We start from the raw sequence: 25,847 nt of genomic DNA on the forward strand, positions 1-25,847 counted from the left end.
TAGTTAAGTATGGAGAAGCTTATGTCTGGAAGCTGGGAGGGTGGCATCGGTGCTGGGAGAGGGAGAGAAAAGGAAAGGGGAGGAGCACCCCACCCCACCCACACTGAAGGGACTCCAGCTCTCTTAAAGAAGCAAAGCCTAAATGTCCACACACACACATGCATGCACACATGGATGTACATATTTTATATGTGTATTTGGATTTGTGTGGCTGTGTGAGTCAATGGACTTGGCTTCTCCCTGTGACAATACTTCAGGGTTCTGACCTTTCAGTAGGGTGGGGATCCCATCCTACCCAAAGAAGGTAGAATGATGGCATGTCAGAGATGTCAGGGACCTTGGGGCATCTCATCATGTCTTAACTGAGCAGCAATTCCCAAAATCCATCCTTGATGAGTGGGCCTCACCCTCCAGGAAGGGAGAACCTTCCTCTCCCCTCCCCTATAGTCCATTCTATTTAGGAAGAGCTCAGACTGACTGAAAAAACATATCATTAACATATGTATCATTGAGCCACACCTACACACACGCCTCCCCTCCTTTTCCCTCCACACACAATAGTCTTTGGACATTCATTCAGTACATTTATCTATTCATTGTGTTCAGTCCATTCATTCATTCATTCATTCATTCATTCATTCATTCATTCACACATACAACCCTTTGGTTAATAAAGGCCATGAATCCAAATCTGTACTCATTTATACTGCAGGGGAGATAGGGAAAGGACATGGTCCACCCTAGATGACCTCCCAGCTGCCCCAGATGAGCAGAGTCATGCAAGATGGAGAGCCCACCCTAACACATAGAGTAGGGCTGACCTGGTGGGAGCAGAAGGAGGAGGAGGGCTGGGATCTTTAGAGTTGTGTTATTGGGTGAGAGGGCCATGGGTGGGCTGGGAATAAATTCTGTGTTTGGGGGAGTCAGAGCTGTTGGCCAGGCCCTCCCTCAGTGCATGGTCCCTCACTCCCCCAGGTCGGTCTACCTTCACAATAACAAGCTAGCTGATGCTGGACTCCCAGACAACATGTTCAATGGCTCCCACAATGTGGAGATCCTCATCATGTCCAGCAACTTCCTGAAATATGTGCCCAAGAACCTGCCCCGGGCCTTGTACAAGCTGCACCTGAAGGTGAGGGAGCCTGGGAGTGGCCCAGCTCTGGGGAGAGGGTTGCACCTGCTTACTGTGAAGGGCAAAGGGTGGTAGAGAGCTCTGGGAGGCCTTCCTGGAGGAGATGGTGGCAGAAGGCTTCTGAGGGATGGGAGAGGAGGAGGAGAGGGTTAGAGAGGGGAGAGCTCTCTGTGGGTAGCTTCAGCTTTTTAGTGAAATATGAGACAAGGTCAGATGGGAGAAGGGGAGACCTGGGAGATTGGAGAGGGGATGGAAAGGTGCTGAAGGGCTGCTTTAGTGAATGGAATAGAAAGTTAATTAGGGAGGTGTAAAAGTATTGGGTCAATACAGGCCCAGTTAATTAAGGGGCCTTGTGGGCCATTACCACCTTCACTCAGTGGCATGTGAGTAGGAGTGAAGGCAGTAGATGGTAGGAGTGACCCAAGGCTGAGTCTCAGTAGGCCACAGAGAAGAGGATAGTGTCCATTAAGACTGGTTCTTCAAGGGTTCAAGAGGAGATGGATAAAGGAGGGGAAAGTAAGCCAGTGCAGGTCTGATGGCCTAGGAAGGATCTGAAGTGTCAGAGGATTAGAGTGCGTGGTGTGGATGGAGAACAGGGTCTGGGGTTATAGGGTGGAGGGAGAGGTACAATGACAACAGATTGCAGAGTTCATGAACATTGAGGCTCTGCCTTTGGGGGTGATGATAAGACTCAGAGCATGATGCATGTCTGCATAACTGACTGGGGATGAAGAGAGGGTCATGGCAAATGATCAGGCTGAGGAACTGTGAGATCAGAGTGATTGAGAGGGTGTCATTGTGTAGGCTGAAGTCCCCCAGGATGAGGGCAGGACTGTAAGCCAGGCACTGAGCTCATTGAGGAAAGAAAGGCAGTGTCCTGGAGGTCTAGAGACAAGGACTACCGGCATCTGGATTGGGTGGTCAATGTGGATTGAGTGAACCTGGAAGGAGGAGAGACTACTGAGGGATGGAAGTGGCCTCATCCTCATCCCATTTGTTGAGGAAGGAGGAAGGAGAGATAGGGAAGCCAGTGCTGGAAATGGAGGCCAGGATGCTGCATGGTTGGAAAGGAGCCAGGTCTCAGTGAGAACCAGAAGATAAAAGAATGTACTTTTTTCTCGAAGAGGACTATCAAGATGATGACATGACTTGCATTTGACTTTGATTTGAGTGAGGGAGGGCTGTGCAAGGTCACCAACCTCACTTTCTTCTCCTGAGTCATCTGGGTCCAGCGGCCTGATATTGCAATGTGAGATCCTGGCCTTATCAGGCTAAGGTCTTATCACACCCTCAGTTTGAGTGAGATACACCCATTCAATGAATAGGTTTCTTTAAGTAGTTACTCAAGGGATGGCCCCTTTAATTAAAAAAAAAAAACAAACAAACTGGGAGGGAGGAAGACCCTCAGGGTTCCTGGGCAAAAGAGAAACAATTACTAGTTAGTATCAAGAAAAGGAAAGGGTTAAGATGAAGGGAAGTGGTTAATCTTGGAACAGGCAGTCTAGAATTCCCCAATGTTGGGTGACAGAAAGCCTGACCCTCTTGCCCCTTTCCTTCCCATCCCCAAGGCTCCTGGGGTTCTTGAGGTCCCCCAGAACCAAGCCTTCCCCTCATGCTGCCTTCCTGCCCTCTCTCCTCCTCAGAATAACAAATTGGAGAAGATCCCCCCGGGAGCCTTCAGCGAACTCACCAGCCTTCGGGAGCTCTACCTACAGAATAATTACCTGACCAACGAAGGAATGGACAACGAGACCTTCTGGTGAGACTCCTACTTGGGTCACAGGGTCAGAGTTTTAGAACTGGGAGGGTCCTGAGGAGCCCTGGAGGTCAAACCTCTGCTTTTACAGATGAGGAAACTGAGGTCTAGAGCTAGGAAGGCATTTTCCCAGAGTTAGAAGGGTAGTAAGTGACTGAGCTGGGATTTGAACCCAGGTTTTTCCAACTCTAGTTCATCTTTCTATCTACTACACCACCCTCAGTGTCTCATCCACCTCCAACTCCAAGATTGGCCAGGCTCGTTCTCTCGACCCCCAAGCCTGGCTTCTTTTCTCCCCTCCAGGCCTGATGAGCCCCCTTTCTTGGGAATGCCCATGGTTAAGGAAAGAGCCGTGAGCTTGAAAGCTGAAGAGTAGGGTCCTTAGGAAGCTGCTGTCCCTCTCCAGGCACATTCCCATCACCCTCCACGCTTTACAAATGGGGCTGCCCATCAGGTGAGCTAATGTCTGGGCACCACTTGGCAAGGGTTTCAGCCCTATAGGAAAGTGAGCTGCTATGGTGAGTGTTGTTTACCAAACACTTTCTGCATAATCCATGTGGGAGGTAGGTAGGGTAAATATTATTATCTGAGGCTCAGAGGTGGCCTGACTTACCCGGCTCACACAGCTCATGGGTATCTCTTCCAAGCCCCCATTTGTCAGGGACTCTCATTTCTCTGGCCTGCCCTGCATGCCAGAGTCACCATAGAGTCAGCTGGATGTGAGTCAAGGGCAAGAGAGGTGTTTGCCAGGCCAGCTGACCAGTCTGCTTGCCACCCTCAGATGTCAGGTCAGGTCTGAATCACAGACATGTGGTGGTTTCTACCAAGATTAACAAAAGTACAGTTAGCAGGAATTTATTAAGCACCTTCTAAAGTTGGGGAATCCAAGGACAAAAGTAAAACGGACCTTTCCCTCAAGGAGTTTCTATTCCACTGGGAGGGATGGCATTGCACATGGATAGGTGTATGCCAGACCCATGTAGAACAGCTGTGAGGGAACCCTGGAGAGGAAGGTGAGCAGCCGGGGGACCAGACAAAGTCTCCTGCAGAAAGGTGGTTTTGAGCTGAGTTGGGAAGGAAATCAGGGATTCTAAGAGATGGAGATGAGGAGGGCAAACTTTCCAGGCGTAGCACAGAGGTAGAAGATAGTGGGTGAGATCCAGGGGAGAGCAGGGTGCACATTGAGTCTGTGTGTGGGATGAGCAGCTGTCAGGGGAATGGCAGAGAACAGGGGGCATTAGCAGCATCACTGAGGTTAGGCTTGGTGAGCGGCTGCCTCTTATGCAGGTCTGGGTAAAGGCCCAGGCTGGACAGCAGCCACCCTACATGCTCTCCAGAACACCCTTTAAAGATCTGATAAGGGCTGGGACCAACAAATGCTAACTTACCGCATCCAGAAGAAGCCATGGGGGTGAGTGTTGCAGCCCTGAAACCAAAGGAAACATTTAAATGTGAAAAACCTAACAAGTACATAGGCAAACTCAGAGTTGGGGAGAAGAAAGGGGTTTTTTTGACCCACCTCCTCATCATGGCTTTAGACTGGATCAAGATGTTGATCTGGAGACCTGGGTTCTAGTCCTGGCTCTGTGAGCCTAGGCAAGGGACTTAATCTTTTTGAAACTCAATTCATCCACCTGTAAAATGGGGAGAGTAATTTTGGCACTCCACACCTCCTAGAGCTCTTGGAGGAAGGTGCTTGTTAAACTTTAAGCTGCTGTCGGAGATAATGCATTCTCTTGTTCTCTCCCTTTATGATCTGGAAGAAACCTATAGAAGGCCTAGCCCATCACATAAGGAGCTCTGGTCCAGCTGGGTACACAAGTTTCTCCCCAAGATGCTATTTCCAGCCAGTCCTCCAAGGCCCAGAGTCAGGTGTGAGCTGTGGTGATACAGATTCAGCCCTTGGAATGGGGATTCAAGGCCTGGCTGTCCTATGCCACATGTGACCCTGGGCAACATCTTTTCCTTATTTATAAAATGGAAACCATGGTCTAATCCTCAGACTCTTGTACAATATATGATGCTGTAGAAGTGTGAGCTATTGTGATGATGATACTGGAGGAAAAGGAGAAATCTGCCATCCCCAGCCTCATGCCCCTTGCCCCAGCTGGAGGGAGTGTAGTCAGTATTTTTCTGAAGGCCTGGGGCAGGTGCCAAGTCCTTGGCCTGCTGCTGACCTCTGGTTCTTGTGCTGGAGAACTGGGGCCAGACCTTGTCAGGCCACGATGGGGCTCCCAGCCAAAAGACTCCCAGACGTTTCCAGTAACTCCCCTGTCCTCAGAGAAGTTGGCTGCAGGCAGGGCTTGGTTTCTTGAACTTAGGAGAATTCTGGACTCTGTTGGCCCCTGGGGTGAGGAGGGGAGGAGGAGGCACGTGGACTGAACACAATCTTTTTGGAGGAAAGAGGGACGAGGTGGAAGATTGGGGTAGTGATGAGAGTTGAGAGGTGGAGTAAGGATAGCCGGCCTGCAGTGGCAGAGCAGAGGGAGATGTTAGGGGGCCCTTGGAAGACCTGGGATGGAGTCCTATCGCTGACACTTCCTGGCTGTGGGACTGGGGGCTTGAGTTCATCTCCTCTTCTATAAAGCAGGGATGATAATTCTGAGACCACTTTCCTCCTGGGGTTTAGTTTTATTCAACAAACATTAAAGGTGCAGAGATGAGACATGGCCTGTGGAGACCAATCTGATAGTAACCTAGCATATATTAAGGGAGGATATGAAGGAAACATGGAAACTTAGGCTGGAGCTAGATGGTGGATGCCTTTAAATGCCAGGCCAAAGAGCTGGTATTTTAACCCATAGGCAGTAGGGAGCTATTCAGGATTTTTGAGCTGGGGAGTGACGTGGCCAAGCCTGGACTTCAGATATACCACTTTGTCAGCTTCGTGGAAGATGGATCAGATGGGAAAGACGGGAGGCAGAAGGACCAATTAAGGCCAATTATTTCAGTAGGCTAGGTGTGAGGTGAGAAGAGCTTTGAAATGGGGTGGAGACTGAGTGAGTAAAGAGGAGTAGGGAGAAATGGAGAGAGATTGTGGAAGTGAATGGACAAAACTTGTCTAGACCCGAGAAGTGAGGGTCAGTGACATGGATACTTGCCTTGTCTTGAGGGAGAGAAAGAAGCCGGAGATTAGCGTTTGTGACTCCTGAAAAGATAGTGATGCCCTACAGAAGAATAGGAGAGTTTGAGTAAGGGGTGGGTTTGGGGGGAGGAGAACAATTTGGTTTTGGCCACTTTGATTCAGTCCTGGATGCCAGTCGCAGCACATCGGGCTAGAGCTGTCCAGCAGGCAGCTGGTGAAACTGGGCTTCAGCTCAGGACAGAAGACAGGGGCTGGAGGTCATCTCGGGTCATCTGTGCAGAGATCATTGAACCCATTTGAGATGACGAGTTAAATAGCTAACCTTGGTAACAGAAGTGTAAGGATAAGGGTAGGGACTGCGCTTATGGTTTCACTGATACTCAGAAGGTTTCTTTACCAATGAAAGTCACCTTCTTTGCAATGTAGAGAGTTACCTAGAGTACTGAGAGATGAAGGATCTTGCCCAGTGAAGTCAGAAGAGCCAGACCTTCCTGGCTCTTTATCCATAGACTGTATAGGAGTTAATGTTGCTGCTTTATTAGAATTTGGGTTTCAGCTACGATGATGGGCCTCAGTCTTGCCCTTCCCTTCCCTCTCCAGGAAACTTTCCAGCCTCGAGTACCTCGATCTGTCCAGCAACAACCTGTCTGAGATCCCTGCAGGCCTGCCGCGTAATATTGTGCTACTGCACCTGGAGAAGAATGCCATCCGTACGGTGGGCCCTGATGTGCTGACCCAGATCCGGAATCTGGAGTACCTGCTGCTTCACAGCAATAAACTGAAGGCCAAAGGCATCCACCCCCTGGCCTTCCAGGGCCTGAAGAAGCTTCACACGGTGCACCTGTACAACAATGTCCTGGAGCGAGTGCCCAGTGGGCTCCCCCGCCGGGTCAAGACCCTCATGATTCTCCACAACCAGATCTCCGGGATCGGTCGCAATGACTTCGCCACCACCTACTTCCTGGAGGAGCTCAATCTTAGCTACAACAAGATCACAAGCCCCCAGATCCATCGGGATGCCTTCCGAAAGCTTCGGTTGCTCAAGTCGCTGGAGCTGTCGGGAAACCTCCTGCAGACGCTGCCCCTGGGCCTCCCCAAGAACGTGCAGGTGCTCAAGCTGAAGAGCAATTACCTGGGAGCCATCGCCCGAGGGGCCCTGGCAGGCATGGTCCAACTACGAGAGCTGTACCTCACCAACAATAGACTCAGGAGCCGGGCTGTGACCCCACGCACCTGGGCTGACCTCAGCAGCCTCCAGGTAGGGCCTGGTGTCAGCTGCCCGCCAACCCTGCAGCCTGGGCACTGCCGAGGGCTGGGCAGGGGCCTGTGGGTGCTCAGGGGATGGGTGGAGGAGCCCAGGACATCATCTGACCAACCAGTCTCTTCCAGGTCGGAAGAGTGAGGCCCAGAGATCTGTGACTTTCCAAGAGCACACAGATAATAATTGACCAAACTGAGATCAGAAACCTTTGGACTCCAGTTTATAACCTGGGGTTTATTAGAATACATGAGGGGATGGGGAGGTCTGGGCCATGTCCCCTCAACCAGCACCATCTAATTACCCACCTCCTTCACTTGCAACTTCCTAACATGTGCTTATCCTGTAAAATCCAGCCTACACACTTTAATTATGAAGAGATTAGGTACATTAGGCACACCATGTGCACGATATTATACAGATATGGGGAATGGGGTTAGCAGGGTTAGCAGACAGGAAGCTCTGGGTTCAAGTGCCACCTGTGATACATACTAACATACCCACATGTGGGGGTGGGGGGGCAAGTCACCTGACCTCCATGCCCAAGGCAGCTCTCTGAGGTTACCCATTAAAGAGGATCTTCTGAGCTGCTTTGGTGGAGGGAATTTGCACATATTAGTAAAGAAGGAAAGAGACAGACACGAGTTCAAATCCTGCCTCAGACTCCAGTGAGATGTGTGACCTCACTCAGCCTCAGTACCATCATCAGTAAAATGGGGATAATAGCACGCTCAGAATGGGGGGGATAAAGTGAGATAACATAGAAATGGCTTTGCAAACCTTGAAGTGCTGTAGAAATATTAGCCATTATTGTGTTGTCATCACAACTTGCCATCGACCTGGCCATGTCTGTCTGTGACCTGGGAAGGACTTTTAGAAAGGCAGGGCCCCGGGATGGGCTTGGAGGCACTGCCCTCATCAATGAGGTCCCAGGCCCCCTGGCATAGTGGAAGAGATAGGCAGGCTGAGAGGGCCAGTCCTCATCTCCTCTGATGCTCTGCGTTGGCCTCCCTAAGGTCAGTGTGAATGGAGCATGGGTTCTTCTGAGTCTGACAAAGCTGGAAAATCATTTGTGTATGGTGCTAGTGATAGCCTGCCCTCAGAAGGTGCACAGGATACCTGCTAAGCCATCAGTTACTAACACTTTGGTGTAGATTCATCAGAAGCTTTCTAGCTGGGTGACCTCAGGTAAGTCACTTCCCTTGTCTGGGCTTCCCTTGCCCCCTCTGTGAAATGAGGGCCTCATGCCAGGAGTTCAGCTCTGTGGTATGACTTGTATTGTTTGCCTGGACAACAGAAGGCCCAAGAAGGTCTTGATCCCTGAGCTTAAGGATCAGCTCAGAGGAAATGGGGCCCAGGGCAGGAAGGAGACCAGCCGAGCCTGCCCACCAGGGGCTTCCTTTCTCTTTACCTCGGAAAAATCATTGGGGTGCACGTTTCTAGAGCATTTCCCCATCGACAAAGCTCTTTGTTTTACAACGAGCCCAGGAGACATGCAGTAGGAGGGTGACAGGTCCCCAAGTTGTACATGAGAATGCAGAAACCCACAGGGTTTGCCCTCATCCACAGTGTCCCAGGATAGGGCAGCACCACATCAGAATCCAGATTTTCTGACTCCCAAGTCATCATGGTTCCTCTTAACCACGCAGCTTCTGCTCAACCTGGAGAGTGGGGGGAGTTCTTGGATCCTGTCCACATTCTGTCCCTGTGACCTCAGGTGACAGGCTCATTGAGAGCTCAGCCTCGGGATTTGATTTCCCTGGTGTCCATCTGAGAAGCAGGCTGGTACAGTAAGTAGGGAATGGACCCTGAAATAAATTCTTGGTTCTGCTGCTCAGGTGACTCAGGGTGACTTTTCCTCCTCTCTGGGACTCAGTTTCCAAATCTGTGAAACAAGACCATTGGACAGGTTGATGTATCTGTAAGATTCCCACCGCCTCCAAAACCAGGATTCCTATGGGACGGGCCTGAGCTTTCATCAGTGTTTTCATGCCACTGCTGGATCATGATGCTTCCTCTCCCAAGGCAGGTCAGCATTTGCCTGGCACCTTAAAGGTTTAGAGAGATGTCCAGAGCATGGAGAGGTTGACCTTTTGGCTAGGGTCATATGGCTAGGATGGGTCAGAGGACTAGAGCCCAGATCTTCCTGGCTTTGAGAACACCACACTGCCTTTAGCCTTCCAGTCCTCTGACCACTTGGAAACAAGCATGGCCCCATTTCTCAGCTAAGTCTTTGGGCCGCTGGCGGGGAGAGTCCATGGGCCAGAGAAGAGGGGCTATCTCAGAGGCAGACCACCAGGAATGAGACCTGTCCCCTCAGTGAGACCAGTCCCAAAGGGGCCCTTGGGAGGGTCCGGGCTTGCCCTCCAGGCAGAGGCTGGGCAGCCACTTGGTGGGATTGTGGCAATGGGGCTTCCTTTGGGCTCTGGGATAGACTAGGTGGATGGCTGCTCTGATGAGTCTATGAACCAGACAGGTTTTTGAATGGTGAGAGCTGGCATCTATGTAGCCCTTTAAGGTTTGCAAAATACTTTACAGACGTTTGTGTTTGATCCTTACAACAACCTTGGCAGGTAGGTGCTGTTATAATCCTCATTTTACAGATGGGGAAACTGAGGCACAAAGAGGTTTTTTTTGGTTTTGTTTGTTTATTTATTTTTTTTTGGCTTTTTTACATAACTACTAAGTGTCTGTGCTGGGATTTGAACTCAGGTCGTCCTGACTCCAGGCCACTAGAGCACCACCTGACTTCCTCATTTGGGACATCAGTCTTCCCGTTTGACAGTTCTTATAGAAAGCTGGGGTCCCCTTGGAAGGGTCACCCTGACCGCCATCTAATGGAATTTGAACCAGGACCTTCCTTCTTTCTTTTCTCCATCTTCCATTGCTTCTGTTTCCTCCAACTCAAGTGCAGGGGGGATTCACTGTGTCCTCCAGAGCCCCTGTGCCTCACTCCACTCCTGCGATTCTGCTGTCCTTAGATTTCCTTGGGTCCTTCCCTGTACTGAGTTTGAGAGATACAAAGAAAAGCCAAAACACAGCCCGTGCCCCCGAGGAGTGGGCACTGGGGAACCTGAGGGGGAGGCAGTAAGTTAGAGACAAGAGATGATGAAGAGCACCCCCAGGGGGGAAGGCACCCGAGGTCACAGGGACACAGTGTGGACAGGACCCAAGAGCTCCCACTCTTGCCAGGCTGAGCAGAAGCTGAGTGGTCAAGAAGAACCATGCTGGCTTGGGAGACAGAAAAGTTGGATTCTGGTGTGGTGCTGCCCTATCCTGGAGCATGTTGGAGTGAATTGAATTCATTCACCCAATAAGCATCAATGAGGAAGAGCCCTTAGAGGTTGCTTGGTCCAAGTCAATTGTTTGTTACTGATGGGAAAAAGGAGGGAAATGTCCAGGGTCTCTAAGTCTCCTGCATCCAGGGCTCTTCCCATGACTGTATCTGCCAAGAGTCAGCCCCCTGCCCTGAATGCTGCTGAATTGTCCTCTCCCCTCTGGCCAGGGGTGGGAGGCAGAGATATGGCTGCCTCCTGGAATACCTGATAAGGATCGGGAGGTTGGAGGCCATCAGCAGTTCCATCATCTGGCTGGAGGGATTGGGCTCCAGAGCACAATCTCTAGTGTGCTTGCCAGAGCAGCTGAGGGGGACCCAGGCCAGGGAAGGATTTAGTAATCCAGCTGGCCCCAGCTTTTCCTTCCTCTCCCAATTTCCACTCTTGGGGGTGAGGGGACAGGCAAGGCTGACCCTTGAGCACCTTGGTGCAGGCTGGAGTAGTCACTGTTCTGCGGCCACCTCCTGACCACTTCTGCTAGCTTGCCCTGAGCTACATGGGAAGCAGGGGAAGGGGGAAAGGGGAGTCTCCTTTTGGAATCTAAGCTTCTTGAGGTCAGAGTGCCTGATTTTTATTTTCATTTCTGAACCCCCAGTGCCTCTCCCTGTACGTGGCATAGAATAGGAACTTCATAAATGCTTGTTGATTGATTGGTTGGTGGACAACCTGTAGTGTATACAGCGTCCAGAGAAGGTGGACAGGGTAAGGTCAGACTAGAGACCCCATCAGCATTGTGCAGTGGAAAGAATGTTGGTTCTCAAGTTAAAAAACCTGAGTTAAAATCTTGTCTGCTGATACTACCTATGTGGCCTTAGACACAGGGCCTCAGTTTCCTCCTCTGTAAAATGAAAGGATTGGAATATGAGCCCACACAGAGCTTTACCACAATCCTTTGAGGGAAACAGTATAAATGCTATTTCCATTTTACAACTGACAAAACTGTCTCAGAGAGATGCTCAAGGTCATACACTGAGTGAGTCTCAGTCCGGATTTGAATCCAGGCCTTTCCAGACCCCAGGTTCAGCACTCACTGGGCTCCCCAACAGCCTCTTGGTAAAGGTAAGGGGGGTGTGTTAGAAAGAGTTTATTGAGGTTTTAGCAAAGCACTTGACAAATTCTCTCCTGCTCCTCTAGTGGAAAAGGTAAGGAGACGCAGGCCAGGTCCCAAAGTGTATTCCTTCATGGCTCAATGTCAGCTTGCAAAGAAGTCTCTAGTGGAGTGCCCCAGTGCTCTGTACTGCTACCTAACATTTTTTATTGATGACTTATCTATGAGGCAGGAGAATGGGTGCAGTTTCTTCCTGCCCATGTGGCCTTGGATATGTCCCTTCCTTCTCTGAACCTCACTTTTCTTACAAAGGAGGGTGCAAGCTTGTGACCCTGTGATTCTCTAGGATGGAGCCAGGATTCAGTTCAATTCAGCAAGCATTAATTAATCTTCTACTATGTGCCAGACACTGTTAGGTGTTGGAGCTTACAACCACTGAAGAAATGAAACCCCTCCTAAGGAAGGTTCTGTTCTCGGGGGAAAGCATCACATCCTTAGAAGTGCTTAGTAGTTAAGTTTTGGTTGGTTGATACAGACGAATTTAGTTGTTTTGGTTGGTTGATACAGACTAATTTGGGGGCACTCAGAATTGGTGGGATCAGGCTGACCTTCCCATAGATCCTAGTGCTCGCACAACCTTCTAAGGAACCCTGAGGCAGAGACGGGAGGGACAGCTGGGGTGTAGCAGAGATGGGCAAAGGACCATTGTCAGAGACCGTCAGCATTGCACAGTGGAAAGAATGTTGGTTCTCAAGTTAAAGGACCTGAGTTAAAATCTTGCCTGCTGATACTACCTATGTGGCCTTAGACAAGGGGCCTCAGTTTCCTCCTCTGTAAAATGAAAGGATTGGAATATGAGCCCACACAGAGCTTTACCACAATCCTTTGAGGGGCTGGCATGGCTAAACCAGCGAGTGTGCAAAGGAGAGTCATATACAACAAGTGTGCAAACTCTGGCTGGAGCCACACTGTGCAGGAGTTTGTGTTTGATCCTATGGGCAGTAAGGAGCTGCTGGTCTGCTTGAGCAGTGGAGTGACCTGGTCAGATGTGGGCTTGAGGAACATCATTTGGTGGTTGTGGAGACAGCACGTTAGAACAGGGAGAGGTTGGTGTCAGGGAGGCCAGTCAGAGGCTTAGGTCAATTCAGTTGAACTCCAATTGTTGGAGTGTCTGCTGTGTGCCTAGCCCTGTGCTGGATTTGGGGGCCAGCTGGTGGGAGGGGCATTACAGGAGGATATGATTCATGTCCTCAGGGAACTTAACACTTTAACAGAGGAGACCAGATCCTGGCTCGAGAAATAAGAGGAACTCAATACACCCCAATCTCTCCCCCATTTTCTGTTTCTTTGCTCATGATATCTTCAGTGCCTGGAATCAGTTGTGCCCACTCTAGCTTCCATCTCCATCTGCTGAAGCCTTCTCCTTTCAAGACCTAACTCAGATGACTCCTCTGTCAGGAAGCTTTCCTGGACATGCTCTTTACTTTCCCAACTTTTCTTGTAGTAATTTGCCCAGACCGTCCCCTAGCCCCTCATATCAGAGTTATTTGAGTAGTTGTCTCCCCCTGCAAACCCTCTCTCATCAGGCAGATCAGTGGAGTAGTGACTAAAATTCTGGGGTTGGAATTGGGAAGATGAGTGTTCAAATCCCAGCTCCGACACTGACTAGCTGCAGGATCCAGGGTAGTGTCCACATCTGTAAAAGAGAGGCTTGGACCAGATAACCCTTCAACTCTAAAGACTCCAAATCTATGACCTTGTGATCCTTGCACCTAGCTGGCAATCACTGAACCTTTGTTGAATTGAAGTGACTGAATGAAGGTCATGAAGACCTAGGTCTCCTCACTCCCAGCTGGACACTCCAGGCTTGGCTCTCACACTTGTAGCCATGTGATCTGGGGAAGCCTTTGGGTGGGAGATCGCTTCCTCTTCTGTAAAATGGGACCATAACTTGTGTACTGCTGTGTAACAGAATATCCAGCCCTATCTCTTAAGAGCTAATGTGGTGAATCAATCTGTGGGGCAGAGGAGGGGGGGGAGATCTGGAGGCTCAGGATGGTGCTCCAGCTCCCACCCCATTCTTGACTCTTCTCCAAATCTAGAGGAATTAAATTCTGCTCCCTCTCCTCTTAACTCCTTCCTGTCTATCTCCCCATCTCCCCACACCCCCTTCAGCTGCTCAACATGGCCGGGAACCAGCTCACAGAGATCCCAGAGGGGCTGCCTGAGTCTCTGGAGTACCTCTACCTACAGAACAACAAGATTAGCACCGTGTCTGAAAATGCCTTTGAGTCGACCCCCAATCTCAAGGGGATCTTTCTCAGGTAGGAGGCTGGATGGGGCCCCCAGGATCCAGGGCCAGGACATCCCAGGGAAGCTTGGGTTTCCTCTGAGTGCTTCTCCTTGTACCCATTCCTCAGCGCCCCCTTCCTTACCCCCCCCCCCCACATCCCAGGCAGGGTTTTCTTGGTTCAAATCATTTAGCACAGACCATTGGAATGTAGACTGTTGGAGTGGACAGGACCTTAGAATATACAATTAGAACATAAGATGTCAGAGTTGGAAGAGAACTGGGAGATTCTTGAACTCAGCTTCCCCATCTTACAGGAGAAGAAATGGAGCCTTTGTCTGCCCAGGGTGGCACAATGGCTTAGCTTCAGAGCCAAGATTAGAACAAGTCTTTATTGAGGACCTACTGGGTGCCCAGTTATGCACTGGAATTGTGCAAGAAACAGAAAATGGAGCCTCAGTCTCCAGGGAACTGAAGGATCTTCAGGTTGTCAGGCTTGTTAGTGGGCTGGGTTTTTTTGGTCTTACTCCAGAACTGGAAAGGGACCTCAGAGAACCCCTGGTCCAATCCATGTTTGAGCAAGAGTTTCCACCTTGAATAACTCCAGCGAGGGTTAGCCAGCCTCTTCTCCCCAACAACCTCAGTACCTGATGAGTCAGCTCTTTTTACTGTTGGACAGCTCAGTGCTAGCGTGTTGTCTCTTGATTTAAAATCTGCCTCTGTAGCTTCTGCCCCTCAAACCTGGTTCAGTTCTCTAAATGGTGACTCTTTGGATATTTGAAGACAGCCATAATATCTATACCAAGACTTTTCTTTTCTAAGCTAAACACCCTCATTTCTTTCACTTGAGCCTCTTTTGACATGGTCTTGAGTCCTCTCACCATACTTGACACCCTCTCCTATCAGAGTTCTATCTTTTCAAGATTTTTTTCTAAAATCTTTGTCCAAAATGAAATACAGTGCTCCGTATCTGAATTCCTTCCTCTGAATTCTTTGAAATCTATTCTCCCCAGATCTCGGGTGTGCATGACCATAGACAATACTCTGGCTTGTCTCCCTCCACCCCCCATACCTATCATAAAGATTCCTATTCTTTTCACTTCCAGGACTCACATTTTCTTTCCTCCCTCTGGCTAGGTGGTCTGTAGTCTACCCTTCTCACAATATTGTCTCAGTTTCCCTCTCCATTTACCTTTGCCCAAGTGTTCCCCATCATCCTTCCTCATTCCAGATTTTGGATTTTTTCACATGGTATATTTTCGTGATATACTGCTTTGCCCCTTTGGTTCAGTCTCTTTGTTTTAAATAGGAAATTTCATATTTCCATGCCTCTGCAGCTCAGTATACTGGAGGAGTTCTCCATCTGGGGTGAAGGAGGTCCATGGACAGATTTCAGGTGAACTTGGATGGGAAAATGACATCTTTATTTCAATAGAATTGATTTCCTTTGTAAGCTTATGGCTTTTGTTTTGTGCATTTAAAAACAGCCTTCTGAGAAGGGATCCTTACAGCCCAAGGGGTCCTCGACACAAAAAAGGGAGAGTTCCTGGTAGAGTAGATAGAGGGCTAACCTTGGCATCAGCTTCAGGGTTACTTCTGACACATATTGGCTGTATGACTGTGGACAATGAGGAAGTTAGGGGTCATAGTGGCTTGGGTGCTGGACTTGGAATCAAGAAAACTTGAATTTAAATCTCACCTTAGACACTTACCAACTGTGTGATTTGGGGCAAGTCACTTAACCTCTCTGTGCCTCAGTTTCCTCATCTGTTAAATGAGGAAACTGGATTCAACCTCTGAGGTCCTTTCCAGGCCTGAATCTAGGATGCCATGATGCTTTAAGTTGCGAACAGTTCCCCCTTTGCATCAGCAACTCCCATCAGAGCTCTCTCTGTCATCACAAACAGGACTTGAATGGAAGAACCACCATATCAGCACTTCCTGCTGCTACATTTTCCTCCTGTGTCAGACCTGAACTGTTGGAGTCCTGAAGGCCAATCTTTGCATTGAATGTTGATGATCTGTACGTCAGTGGGCATTCTGGCCATGAGGATTGGACAGATAGTACTAACCCTCTCGCCCTCTTCTTGGACAGTGTCTTCTCCAAGGATGTCTTTCCTCCTGCATCCTACTCCCTGTGGTTTCTGGCTTGGCAGATGTATGTGGTCTGTGTCCTCCTTCTCCCTCCACATCCACTTCAGGTCAGAGCCACAAGTCTTTTGGCAAATATAGCTTCGCTGGCCTTTTTTAAGTGCCCAGCATCCCTGGCCAAGAACATGGCATTCTTTGACTGAAGTCATGGCCCAGTTTTAGACCCCTGAATGATAGTCTCTCAGCACAGGGAGAAAGCTCAGCAGCAGCTAGGCTGACCTATCCCTGAAGAATTCCTAGAGCCACAAACCCAATGGACGGCCATGCAGCCTTCTTCTCTTCAGGATGTTGGGCAAGGCAGCCCTTCCCACACTTGCAGAGCTCTGAGCAAAGCACAGCTTCCCTTTGCCTCTCCTTCTTCTGGCCTCTGTGCCAGTCACATCCAAGTCAAGCTCTTTTATCCAGGACAGTCTTTCAGGTGCTTAAAACCAGGCGTCCTGTTCCCTCCAGCTTCGTCTTTAGACTAAACACTCCCAGTCCCTTCAGGTGATCCCTGTGTGGCAGCTCTTCATTACCCTGACGGCCACCTTTGTAATGTCTTTGTCTCGTCAGTCAACTCTTCTAAAACATGGCTGCCCAAAGTGAAAAGAGCCCTCTAGACGTCATCTGACCTTCTTATCACTCGATGGCTTTAGACACCACTCCTCTCTTACTAAATGCAGGCTGTGATTGGATTAGCCTTTTTTTCCTTTTACTATTTTGTAACACTCATGTTGAACTTGTGGTCCACCTAAACCCCCAGATCATCTTCAGATGAACTACTGTTCAGCCAAGTCTCATACTTCTGTATAAGATATACTTGCTTGTATGTATATATACCTATATAATATTTGCGAAATGGATTGTTAAACCCACTTAAACTTTTTTATAACCATATGCTGATATATTATTATTATGTATGGCTGGCACTGTGCTAAGTACTTTATAATAATTTTCTTGTTTGATCCTCATAATAGCCCTGGGAGGTAGGGGCTCTTATTATCTCCATTTTACAGTTAAGGAAACAGGCAGGCAGAGTTCAGTGATTGCCCAGGGTCACAGCACTAGTAAGTATCTGAGGCTGGATTTGAACTCAGGGCTTCCTGACTCCAAGGTCAGCTCTCTGTGAACTCTACCATCTTGCCCCTCAAGCCTTTGCATTTATCCCAATTGAATTTCATCTTCTTGGTTTTGTGCAGGTTTAATAAGCTGGCTGTGGGTGCTGTGAGGGAAAGCACGTTCAAAAGGCTGATGCACCTGCAGGTGCTGGACATTGAGGGGAACTTTGAGCTCAGTGAGAGCTCCAAGAACCGCGGGCGCCCAGAAGAGGAGGAAGAGGAGGAAGAGGAGGAGGAAGGAGAGGAGGAAGAAGAAGAGGAGGAAATGAGATAGCCACTTGAGCCAGACTGGCCCAGGTAGGGCTGGGATTCCTAGGTGTGAAGGGTTATCCCAGACAGAGCCCCTCCCCACCACCCCTTGGGCAGTGGATTCTTGTCTCCTTTGGGCATCTGCTTCTCTAATGTACCCCAGTCCAGAAATTCCTCTCTAACTCTAGCCTACTCCTCTCATCCTGGAATCCAATAGTCTCAAGCCTGTTCCTGCCAGGGCCAGAGATCAAGGCCAGATTCTGCTGGAACATTGGGGTGGCAGATGGGGGCTTAGCGGAAACCAGGGCTTGTGGCATTTGGGAAGTTGGAGCATGGAGGAAGCCCTTGATACAATGTATTTCTGTGTGGCATTGTAATTGGTTGGGTGTTACTTTATGACCATGAAGGTGTGTGGCTATGTGATGGGTTGCTTCATGGCCTTTAAAGACCAATCCGAGAGAAAGAATGTGATTAATCTGAGTCTGATGCATATTATTTGTTTGAGGACAAACTGGAGAGGAGGCTCACTACTAGGTTACTGCAAAGTGTAATTTTGCATGACATCAGCTCTTAGTGGGGGGAGGTGTCTCTGAAGTCAGAGAGGGGCCATGATAAAGAGGGATGATGGGAGGTGTGAGCCCAGCCAGCCTGACAAGGTGACTTGGTGTCTGCTTGTGTCTCCTACAGGACAGCGGATGGAAAGTGAAGCCTCATTCTGTGTCTGCATATTTAAACCCCTGTGCTTCCTCCCACTCAGACACACCAGCACAGCCCTACACAAACTATGCACCCACATAGTCAGCTTCTCTCTCTCTGTCTCTGGCTGTGTATCTGTCTCTGTCTTTCCCTCTCTCTCTGTTTCTCTCTGTCTCTGTCTCTCTATGTCTATGTCTGTCTGTTTGTCTGTCTGTCTGTCTTTCTTTCTCTCTCTCTCTCTCTTTCTCTCTCACACACACACATACACACACACACATATATTCATAGCCACACTTAAGCAGTCATCCCTTTATCCTGCCTCAGCCCCCCAGCCACACCTGCAATCTCATGGACAGTCACAGATCAGCCCCCAAGCACACAGACACACATTCAGCACTAGTCCCACAAATGTAGAGAGCAATGCAGCTCCTTGCTCCTGGGTGGGGAGAGCCTTCCTTTCCATTTCCAGACCCCGCTAGTGAGGGTCCAGGGTCTCTAAAGCTCTGTTGTCTTGTCCTCCACAAAAGCTGGCTTTTGTTCCTTCCCCCCGCTGTGAGCAGGACCCTTGTGGGAAGGTCCTTCACCATCTTCTCCCCTCTCCCCACCACCTCCCTCCACCTTCAAGGATCCTGGGCCCACCAAGTACAGGCCAGAGTAGCAATGTTTTCATCCTTTATTTAACCCGCCTTCTCTCCAAAGTGATGCATATGTCCCAATGGGGTTTCAGAGGATTTAGAGACAGGCAGATAAGGCTGCATAACTTGCCTGAGCTCATACAGCTGGAATCTTCTGAGCTCTAATCCCGTGGCGGTTTTTAGTGGCTACAGATTTCTCCAGCCCCTCAAGACCTGGTCAGGGGTCTATTGGATCTTTGACCAGTGGCTGAAGTTGTCTCGTGTTCCAGTGGGGGGTTAGGCTTGAAGTTACAGCTGCTTTGTTGTGGGGGAGGAGGGGACTTGAGGTGGTGGCTGATCTGGGCACCTGGGGGAAATAGAGGCGGGCATTGCCTCAACATGGTTTGTCCTCACCCTTTGGAAAGTTTCTTTTATTTCCATCAGGTTTGGGGGTGGATTTTTTCATGTTTTGTTTTATTTTGTTTTTAAAGAAAGAAAAAAAATTCAGTTTTTGTGCCTTGTTAAAGAAAAAATAATATAAAAAGCATATTCCTTCTCTTTTGGCCATGGGTGCCTGCATGTGTATGTGTTTTTTTCCCTTTCTTTCTGGGTTCCTGTTCCCTTGGTCCCCTCTCCCTGGAATGATGACTGCTTTCACATACTGGAAGGTTGGATACTTAGCAAAGTGCTTGGCACACAGTAGGTGCTTGTTGACTAGCTGGGCTAAAACTGGTAAGAAGAGGACTGTTAGGTGCTGTCTACTTGGCTTCAGAAACTCCACATTGGGAGGGATGTAAGGTTGGTCAAAGGGGTCAGAAAGTAGAGAAAAAGATCTCTGGACTCTTGACTGAGCACAAGCCCAGAATGAGTGACCAGTAGAACATAGAAACACAAAGAGTCAGTGGGATGTTCAACTGTGGGAAGAGCAAAAGCCTGGAGTCCAGGGCGGGGGTCAGGGTTCTCTTGTTGGCCCTTAGACAGTGATAAGGGGGAGACAGAGGCCTGAGCACTCCCCTGCTGCTACCACTGCCATCTCTCTGCAGCCCAGAGATGGATTAGTGATATCCTAGAACTTCTGAGCTCGGAGAGACCTTGGGACATGCCACCTATGATACCAGTGCCTCAAGGCCCCTTAGAGCACAGACTGTCAGGGCTAGACAGGGTCTAGCTAGACCACCTAGTCCAGCCCTCTCTTTTTACAAATGAAGAAGCTGGAACCCCAGACCACACAGCTAGTCAGCCAGGAGAGGCATGACACGCCTGAAGGACTAATGCTCCAATTCTTAAAAAAAGTGTGCATGTGTGGGGTGTGTGTGGGGGGGGAGTGGTGGGGTGGGTGTGGGTGTGTGAAGATAATGAGATCTGCAAAACATAGGCCAATAGTCATGACTTCAATTCCCAGGAAAATTCTAGAATGCATTATTAAAGAGGCAGTGAGCATCTAGAACGGTTTTCACAGTGATTACAAAGAGCTCATCAAGAGCAGAACTCACTCCAGTCTAACCTTATTTCTTTTTTTGACAGTTACAAAGCTCTCTACATCAGGAAAGTGAGGTAGATGCCATTTAACCACCAGGTGGTGCTGCTGGCCACTAACCTGATCCAGGTCCCACTAAGAATCAGGTTCACCTTGAGTCTGTGTGCTCACCTAACACCAAAATAATCTCTAGGAAGGGGTTCAATCCTTTAGGATCCTCGGAGAGCCAGCCACCCTTCCACTTTCAACTCCATCTCTTTCTGGTTGACCTTGGGTATTGGTCTAAAGTCTAAAAGGTATGGTTAGGGTGAATTATCCAATCAGATTAGCCCTAAACCCATCCCACTTGGATCCCCTATTCTACCTGAACCTGTTCTGTGTCACTAATGGCGCCCCACACAGATAGGCCAGGCTGTATTGAACGGGACTTGTTTTTGTTTTTTTTTTTAAACTCAGGGACAGATTCAGCAAAAGGAGCATAATTGGAAATAGATTTAAACAGCTACACCTTCCCCAGGCCTGGGCAGTCTTTAAACAGCTTGTCACTGTTCATCCTTCGTTTTCATCAAAGGGTGATAGCCCCTTTATAGATATGCTAACAACCCAGTCATTGAGGGGCACAGTTAAATTGTCTGGCCTCATTTTTTGCTTTCCCTCCCCCGACCCCACCCAGCATTGACCCAAGGAGGTTCATACAATAAAACACTTCCAAATACTAATTCATTCGTGTCTTCCAGAGGGTCGCAGGAAGTTGAGATATGGTGGAGAGGAGGCCCCAGTAGTTTTGCCTCTATGAGCCTTTGTACTCACAATTCTGTTACATTGCGTGATCTCTAATCCTCTCCCCAATTGCCTCCTGGCTCTCTATGAACTGGCTGGGCTGCAGAGGACTTCAGTTCCTCTTCCTGGTGGAGCCTTGGGGTGTGATCAAGGACAGGCCAACATGAAGCCTCAAATGTCGTCTTACCTTCTCTGTCCCTCTGACCTTCCCTACCTTTTAGTGTTCCAATTCTGCCTGACTGAGAATGACAGTATGTCACGGGCCTCTCAGCGTCTTCCAATCAGCTTGACCTCTTCCTCCTCCCCCACCCTGACCCCAAGGGTCACAGTAAGATGTCGCAACTGAACATCTTGAAAACTGTTGGCTAGAACCTCTCTTGCTGTCCTTATGGAAAATATGAAGAGATCAGGACCACACCTAATCCAGATAAACAAGCCAGGTTGTTTGGATGGTCACAACTACAGCTTAGTCCCCAAGGATTTGATGTCATCTTGGAAGGGGGTCACCACTGGAGAGCCAAGGGATCTGGTGTGTTTGATATCTTTTTTTTTAATCAAAGTTCTGGATAAAGGAATTGATGATGTGCTCATCACATTTGAAACAGAAGGGTTTGCTAATATATTCAGTGACACTATCAGAATCCAAAATGATCTTGACAAAGTTGAGCTAAATTTTAAAAAGACAAAATATAGTAGTTGGATAAATGTCTTACCATCGAGTTACGTAAAATTCACTTCCTAAGTTAAGGTACTGGAAGCCTGGTTGAACAGCAGTTTGAAAAAAAATTGGGGGTTTTAGCCAGTTCACAGAGAGCCAGGAGGCAATTCACGTTAGAGGTTACCCCTTCCCCCCCCACTCCACCATGACAGAATTGTGAGTAGAAAGGTTCACAGGAGCAAAACAACTGGGGCCTTCTTCCTTAGGAAACCCCAACTTACTTTGATCCTCTGCTACTTGGAAGCCAAAATCCCTAATACAGTCTTGGGCTACATTAAGTGTGTGGAGGGGGTTGGGGCATAGCTACCAGGAATAAGAAGACGCTAGTCCCGCTGTCTTCCACTTTGGTCAGCCCAGACCATCATCTGGCTTAGTACTACATTAAAGTAAGGATATTGGACAGTTTTTGTTGTTGCTCTGTTGTGTCTGCCTCTTCATGACTCCATTTGGGGATTTCTTGGCAAAGGTACAGGAATGGTTTGCCATTTCCTTCTCCAGCTCATTTTACAGATGAGGAAAATGAGGCAAACTGGGTGAAGTGACTTGCCCAGGGTCACACAGCTACTAATGCCAGATTTCAATTCAGGAAGATGAGTCTTCCTGACTTAACACTGATGCTCCATGCACTATGGCACCAACTGGTTGCCCATTGGAAATCTGGTGGGCATCTGAATGCCCAGGAGCATCGGTTGAAGGTGAAGTTTATGTTGGAGAGAAGGCTAGGAGGGGTCACTGCCCGAGAGCTGTCTTTAAGTATCTGGTGCTTCACTGTGTGGGAAAGGGGTTAGCTTTGTCCCATATCGGCTTGGCCCCAGAGGAGAGAGCTAGGAGCAGCACATGCCAGGCACTAGGATAGGACGGAGTGGCAGTCTGATGCAGCTTGCTTCCTTCTTGTGTCTCTGCCTTCCTGTTAGGTTCACATTGTTTTAACTTTTCAGATTGTAGTTTTTCAAGATTAGCAATCATGCAACTTTACGGGGTGCGATTTTGTGCTAGAGGGCAATTTGTTGGTTTTGAAATTGCTGAGCTCACAACTGCCCTGTAGCCCACTCCCTTCACTCTATGAGATTCTTATCCTAGCTCACTGTTCCTTCTTGGTGCCTGCCCAAGATTTACCTCGCGCGTTGTGAGGCTGGTGACCTTTGGAGTAATGATCTCATTGAAGAGGCATCATCACCGTATGGGGCTCAATATAGCACAAAGTCACCCACAGAGGGGCATTTGGGGGACCTCACCCTCTGGACACTGTGTGGGATGTTCTTCATCTCAGTGGGGGCCCCCTTCAGGGAGCATTTAGCTAGCTGCTTTGGGCTTCCGTTGATCACAATCTCAGGGCTTTCATTTAGTGAGAAATCTTTCCTAAGAGACCTCTCCCCACTTTTTTGGAGGAGCACATTCAAGGCTGCCTCTTTTTCTTCCAAGCCAAGTGCTTTTGTCATCCTTTCATCCCTAAACAATAAACAGCACGATTCTCTGTAACTTTTTCTCACTCTTGTGGATTGTAAAGATGGGATCTGCCAGAGGGAGCTGTATGGTGAAGCCTGCCCATTTCTGTCTCACATCTCATCAGGGACATTCTCCACAAGAATATAGATCATTCTCATTTTTTCCAGCTTAACATAAGAAAAAAAATTATATGACAAGGGCTCTCCTGCAATGACTCTGAAGCAGCGGGTTCCCTTCCCTAGTGACAGTGCCATGGCCAAAGGCCAGGGTAGACTTGGAAGGAGCTCACTCAGAACAGAAGCTTGAGCTATGGTGGAGCCCCAGCCCTTGAGCTGCCTCACAGAGCAAGGGGGAGATTGAAAGAAACTGAGCATGGTGCCTGCTACTGGAAAGGAGGAGGAGTATCCTGCCTTGGTGAGTCAAGGTTCCATGGCAGAGCAGAGTTGAGATGTAGGCATGGCCCTACCAGAAGCCAGCCAAGGGAGCCATGTCTAGGTGTCCATGCTTTCCTCCCCCAGGTATCTTGGGTGCCCCAGCTACAACTTCTGACCTGACAAGACTATCAGCAAAGCACTATCATTACAGACTCACCCTGTGGCCACCCAAGTCCCAGTGACAGACAATTTCTGTTGTCTGAGGACCAGACCAACTCAGTCTGAAGACAGTAACTCCAAGTTGGCTAAAGAGGGATGGAGTTGTTGGTTACAGCCTTTCTCTAAGGTTTTCTAATAAGCCCTGGAGAAGTTGTGGTCAGGATCAGGCGAGAGAGTACCCACCCCAGAGAAATCAGTTGGTTAAGGATCAATAGACATTGGCCTATCCTACTAACCTGTCAGCACTTCCTAAGAGTCCATTGGGTTTCTCACCATTTTGAACAAGAACACCCAGGGCTGGCTGGAGGAGCACTCAACCACTGGCCCTTCCACATTCTGAGCTATTCACTACAGCCCAGTCTGGTAGTATTAAGAATTGACCCAGCATACTCCACACAATGATTCTGAAAGGGATGCAGCCATTTTTGGTGGACTGCAGACCAGCCTGGGTAAGCAATGGGATGTGAATCCCTCAACCTCCCTGTGCCTCAGTTCTTTCCTCTGTAAAATAAGGGGATCAGATTAGATGACCTCTGAGTCCTTCTAGCTCTGGGTAAATGATCCTTTGGAAAGTGCTTTATAAAAAGCTAATTAATGTGAACCTGGGCCACCTGGTGAGGGACCAAGCTTCCAGGAAAAAGAAGGTGACGGTCTTCTTGTCCTCTCCTCTCGAGCATTGGGTTCAGTTCTGGGTGCCATGGTTTAAAAAAAGCATCAGTAAGCTGTAAGTCTCCAGAGAAGGTGAGCAATATGGCAGAGAGTCTTGGCTCTGTGTCCTGTGAGTATGAATGGAAGGAAATGGGGGGCAGGTTAGCTTGGAGAAGACTGGGGGGGAATGAGAACTGTCCTCAAGTATCCAAAGAACTGTCAGATAGAGAAGGTTCTGGCCCCAGAGGGCAGAACCCGGAGTCATGAGAGGAGGAGGAAGATGGAAAGGGACCTGTTGATGGTTGGGTTCAGGAGAGCCATCCCAACAAGGAGAGCTGTCCCAAAGCAGAACAGGCTCCCCCAAGAGGCAGTGGGCTCCCCTTCACTGGAGGCCTTCAGGCAGAGGCTGGACCACCCCTTGAAAGGTGTATGACGGTAGGGATTCCTTTCATGTATGGACTGGATTTGATGGATGCTGAGGGCATCCATTCAAATATTTCTTAGGAATAGTGAACTTTGCCCAGCAGTTTATCCCAAGGTGCTCAAGGCCAGTGGAGAAGGGGGAGGTCCCACGAGGCGGGGTTGGAGCAGATATTGCCCAGACAGTTCCATGGTGAGGCTGCTACTACAGTCTTCTGACTTCCTGTGTCTTATGAAAATAGACTAGGGGTGTACCTGAAAATGTTTAACAACCAGCTTTCCAAAAATGCACAAACCAATTTTAAGTTTAATCTGCAGTATTAGCATTTTTGCCATGTGCTATCAGCTGCCAGAGAGAGAGGTGACTGAGGCATTTTTCCTCCCAGACATAGCTGATGTGGGAATTTGTTTTGCTCCACTATACAGTGGTACAGTAGATACAGCACTGATCCTGGAAGACCTGAGTTCAAATCCAACCTTAGACTCTTACTGGCCGTATGATCCTAGGCTGCTAAACACTCTTTCTGCCTCAGTCTCCCTGACTGTAAAATGGGGATGACAGCACTCACCTCCTAGGGTTGTGAAGATTAAGGGAAAAAATATTTGTAAAATGCTTAGCACCTAGTAGGTGCTTAATAAAGGTTCATTTTAAAATAAAGATTTTGTTTTTCTTGTTTTCTCATGGTGAGGGGGCATCAGAGAGAGATGAGGAGAGAATTCAGAGCTGAAAATATGATAAAATTGAATTAAAAAATTCTTTTCATCATTTCTTTCAACAAGACAACAAATGCCCTCCCTGATGTAGAGAAGTAGAGAAGTTTAACAACGGACTCTCCAACCAGTTCAAGCTTTCACCAGGACTGTCCTTTGCACAGTGTCTAGCAGGTGCTTAATAAATTCTTATTGCCTGACTCCAAAGCTAGCTCTCTACCCACCACCCAGGCTGCTGCTGCTGCTAATGACGGTTCCTCCTCCTACCCTTCTCCTCCTTGTCCACCTCCTACCTCCTACCCTCCCGATCCCTGCCTTCCCTTCAAGTTCAAACAGCCAGACT

General features: G+C 48.8%; 1 protein-coding gene across 5 annotated transcripts in view; it reads left to right on the forward strand.

Moving 5' to 3' along the window:
* PODN (podocan) overlaps nucleotides 1-19,269 on the forward strand; it is a 45,372-nt gene extending 26,103 nt beyond the window's left edge. For all 5 annotated transcript variants that reach the window (XM_072649485.1, XM_072649484.1, XM_072649486.1 and 2 more), the window contains 6 exons: nucleotides 976-1,132; nucleotides 2,776-2,891; nucleotides 6,574-7,231; nucleotides 13,790-13,938; nucleotides 17,234-17,449; nucleotides 18,089-19,269. In XM_072649485.1, coding sequence (XP_072505586.1) covers nucleotides 976-1,132; nucleotides 2,776-2,891; nucleotides 6,574-7,231; nucleotides 13,790-13,938; nucleotides 17,234-17,426 — 1,273 coding nt within the window. In that variant the 3' untranslated portion in view covers nucleotides 17,427-17,449; nucleotides 18,089-19,269. The remainder of the gene's footprint in view (nucleotides 1-975; nucleotides 1,133-2,775; nucleotides 2,892-6,573; nucleotides 7,232-13,789; nucleotides 13,939-17,233; nucleotides 17,450-18,088) is intronic.
* The last annotated feature ends 6,578 nt before the right edge of the window (nucleotides 19,270-25,847 follow it).

This window comes from Notamacropus eugenii, chromosome 2 (assembly GCF_028372415.1).
Source record: "Notamacropus eugenii isolate mMacEug1 chromosome 2, mMacEug1.pri_v2, whole genome shotgun sequence".
Lineage (NCBI taxonomy): Eukaryota > Metazoa > Chordata > Mammalia > Diprotodontia > Macropodidae > Notamacropus > Notamacropus eugenii.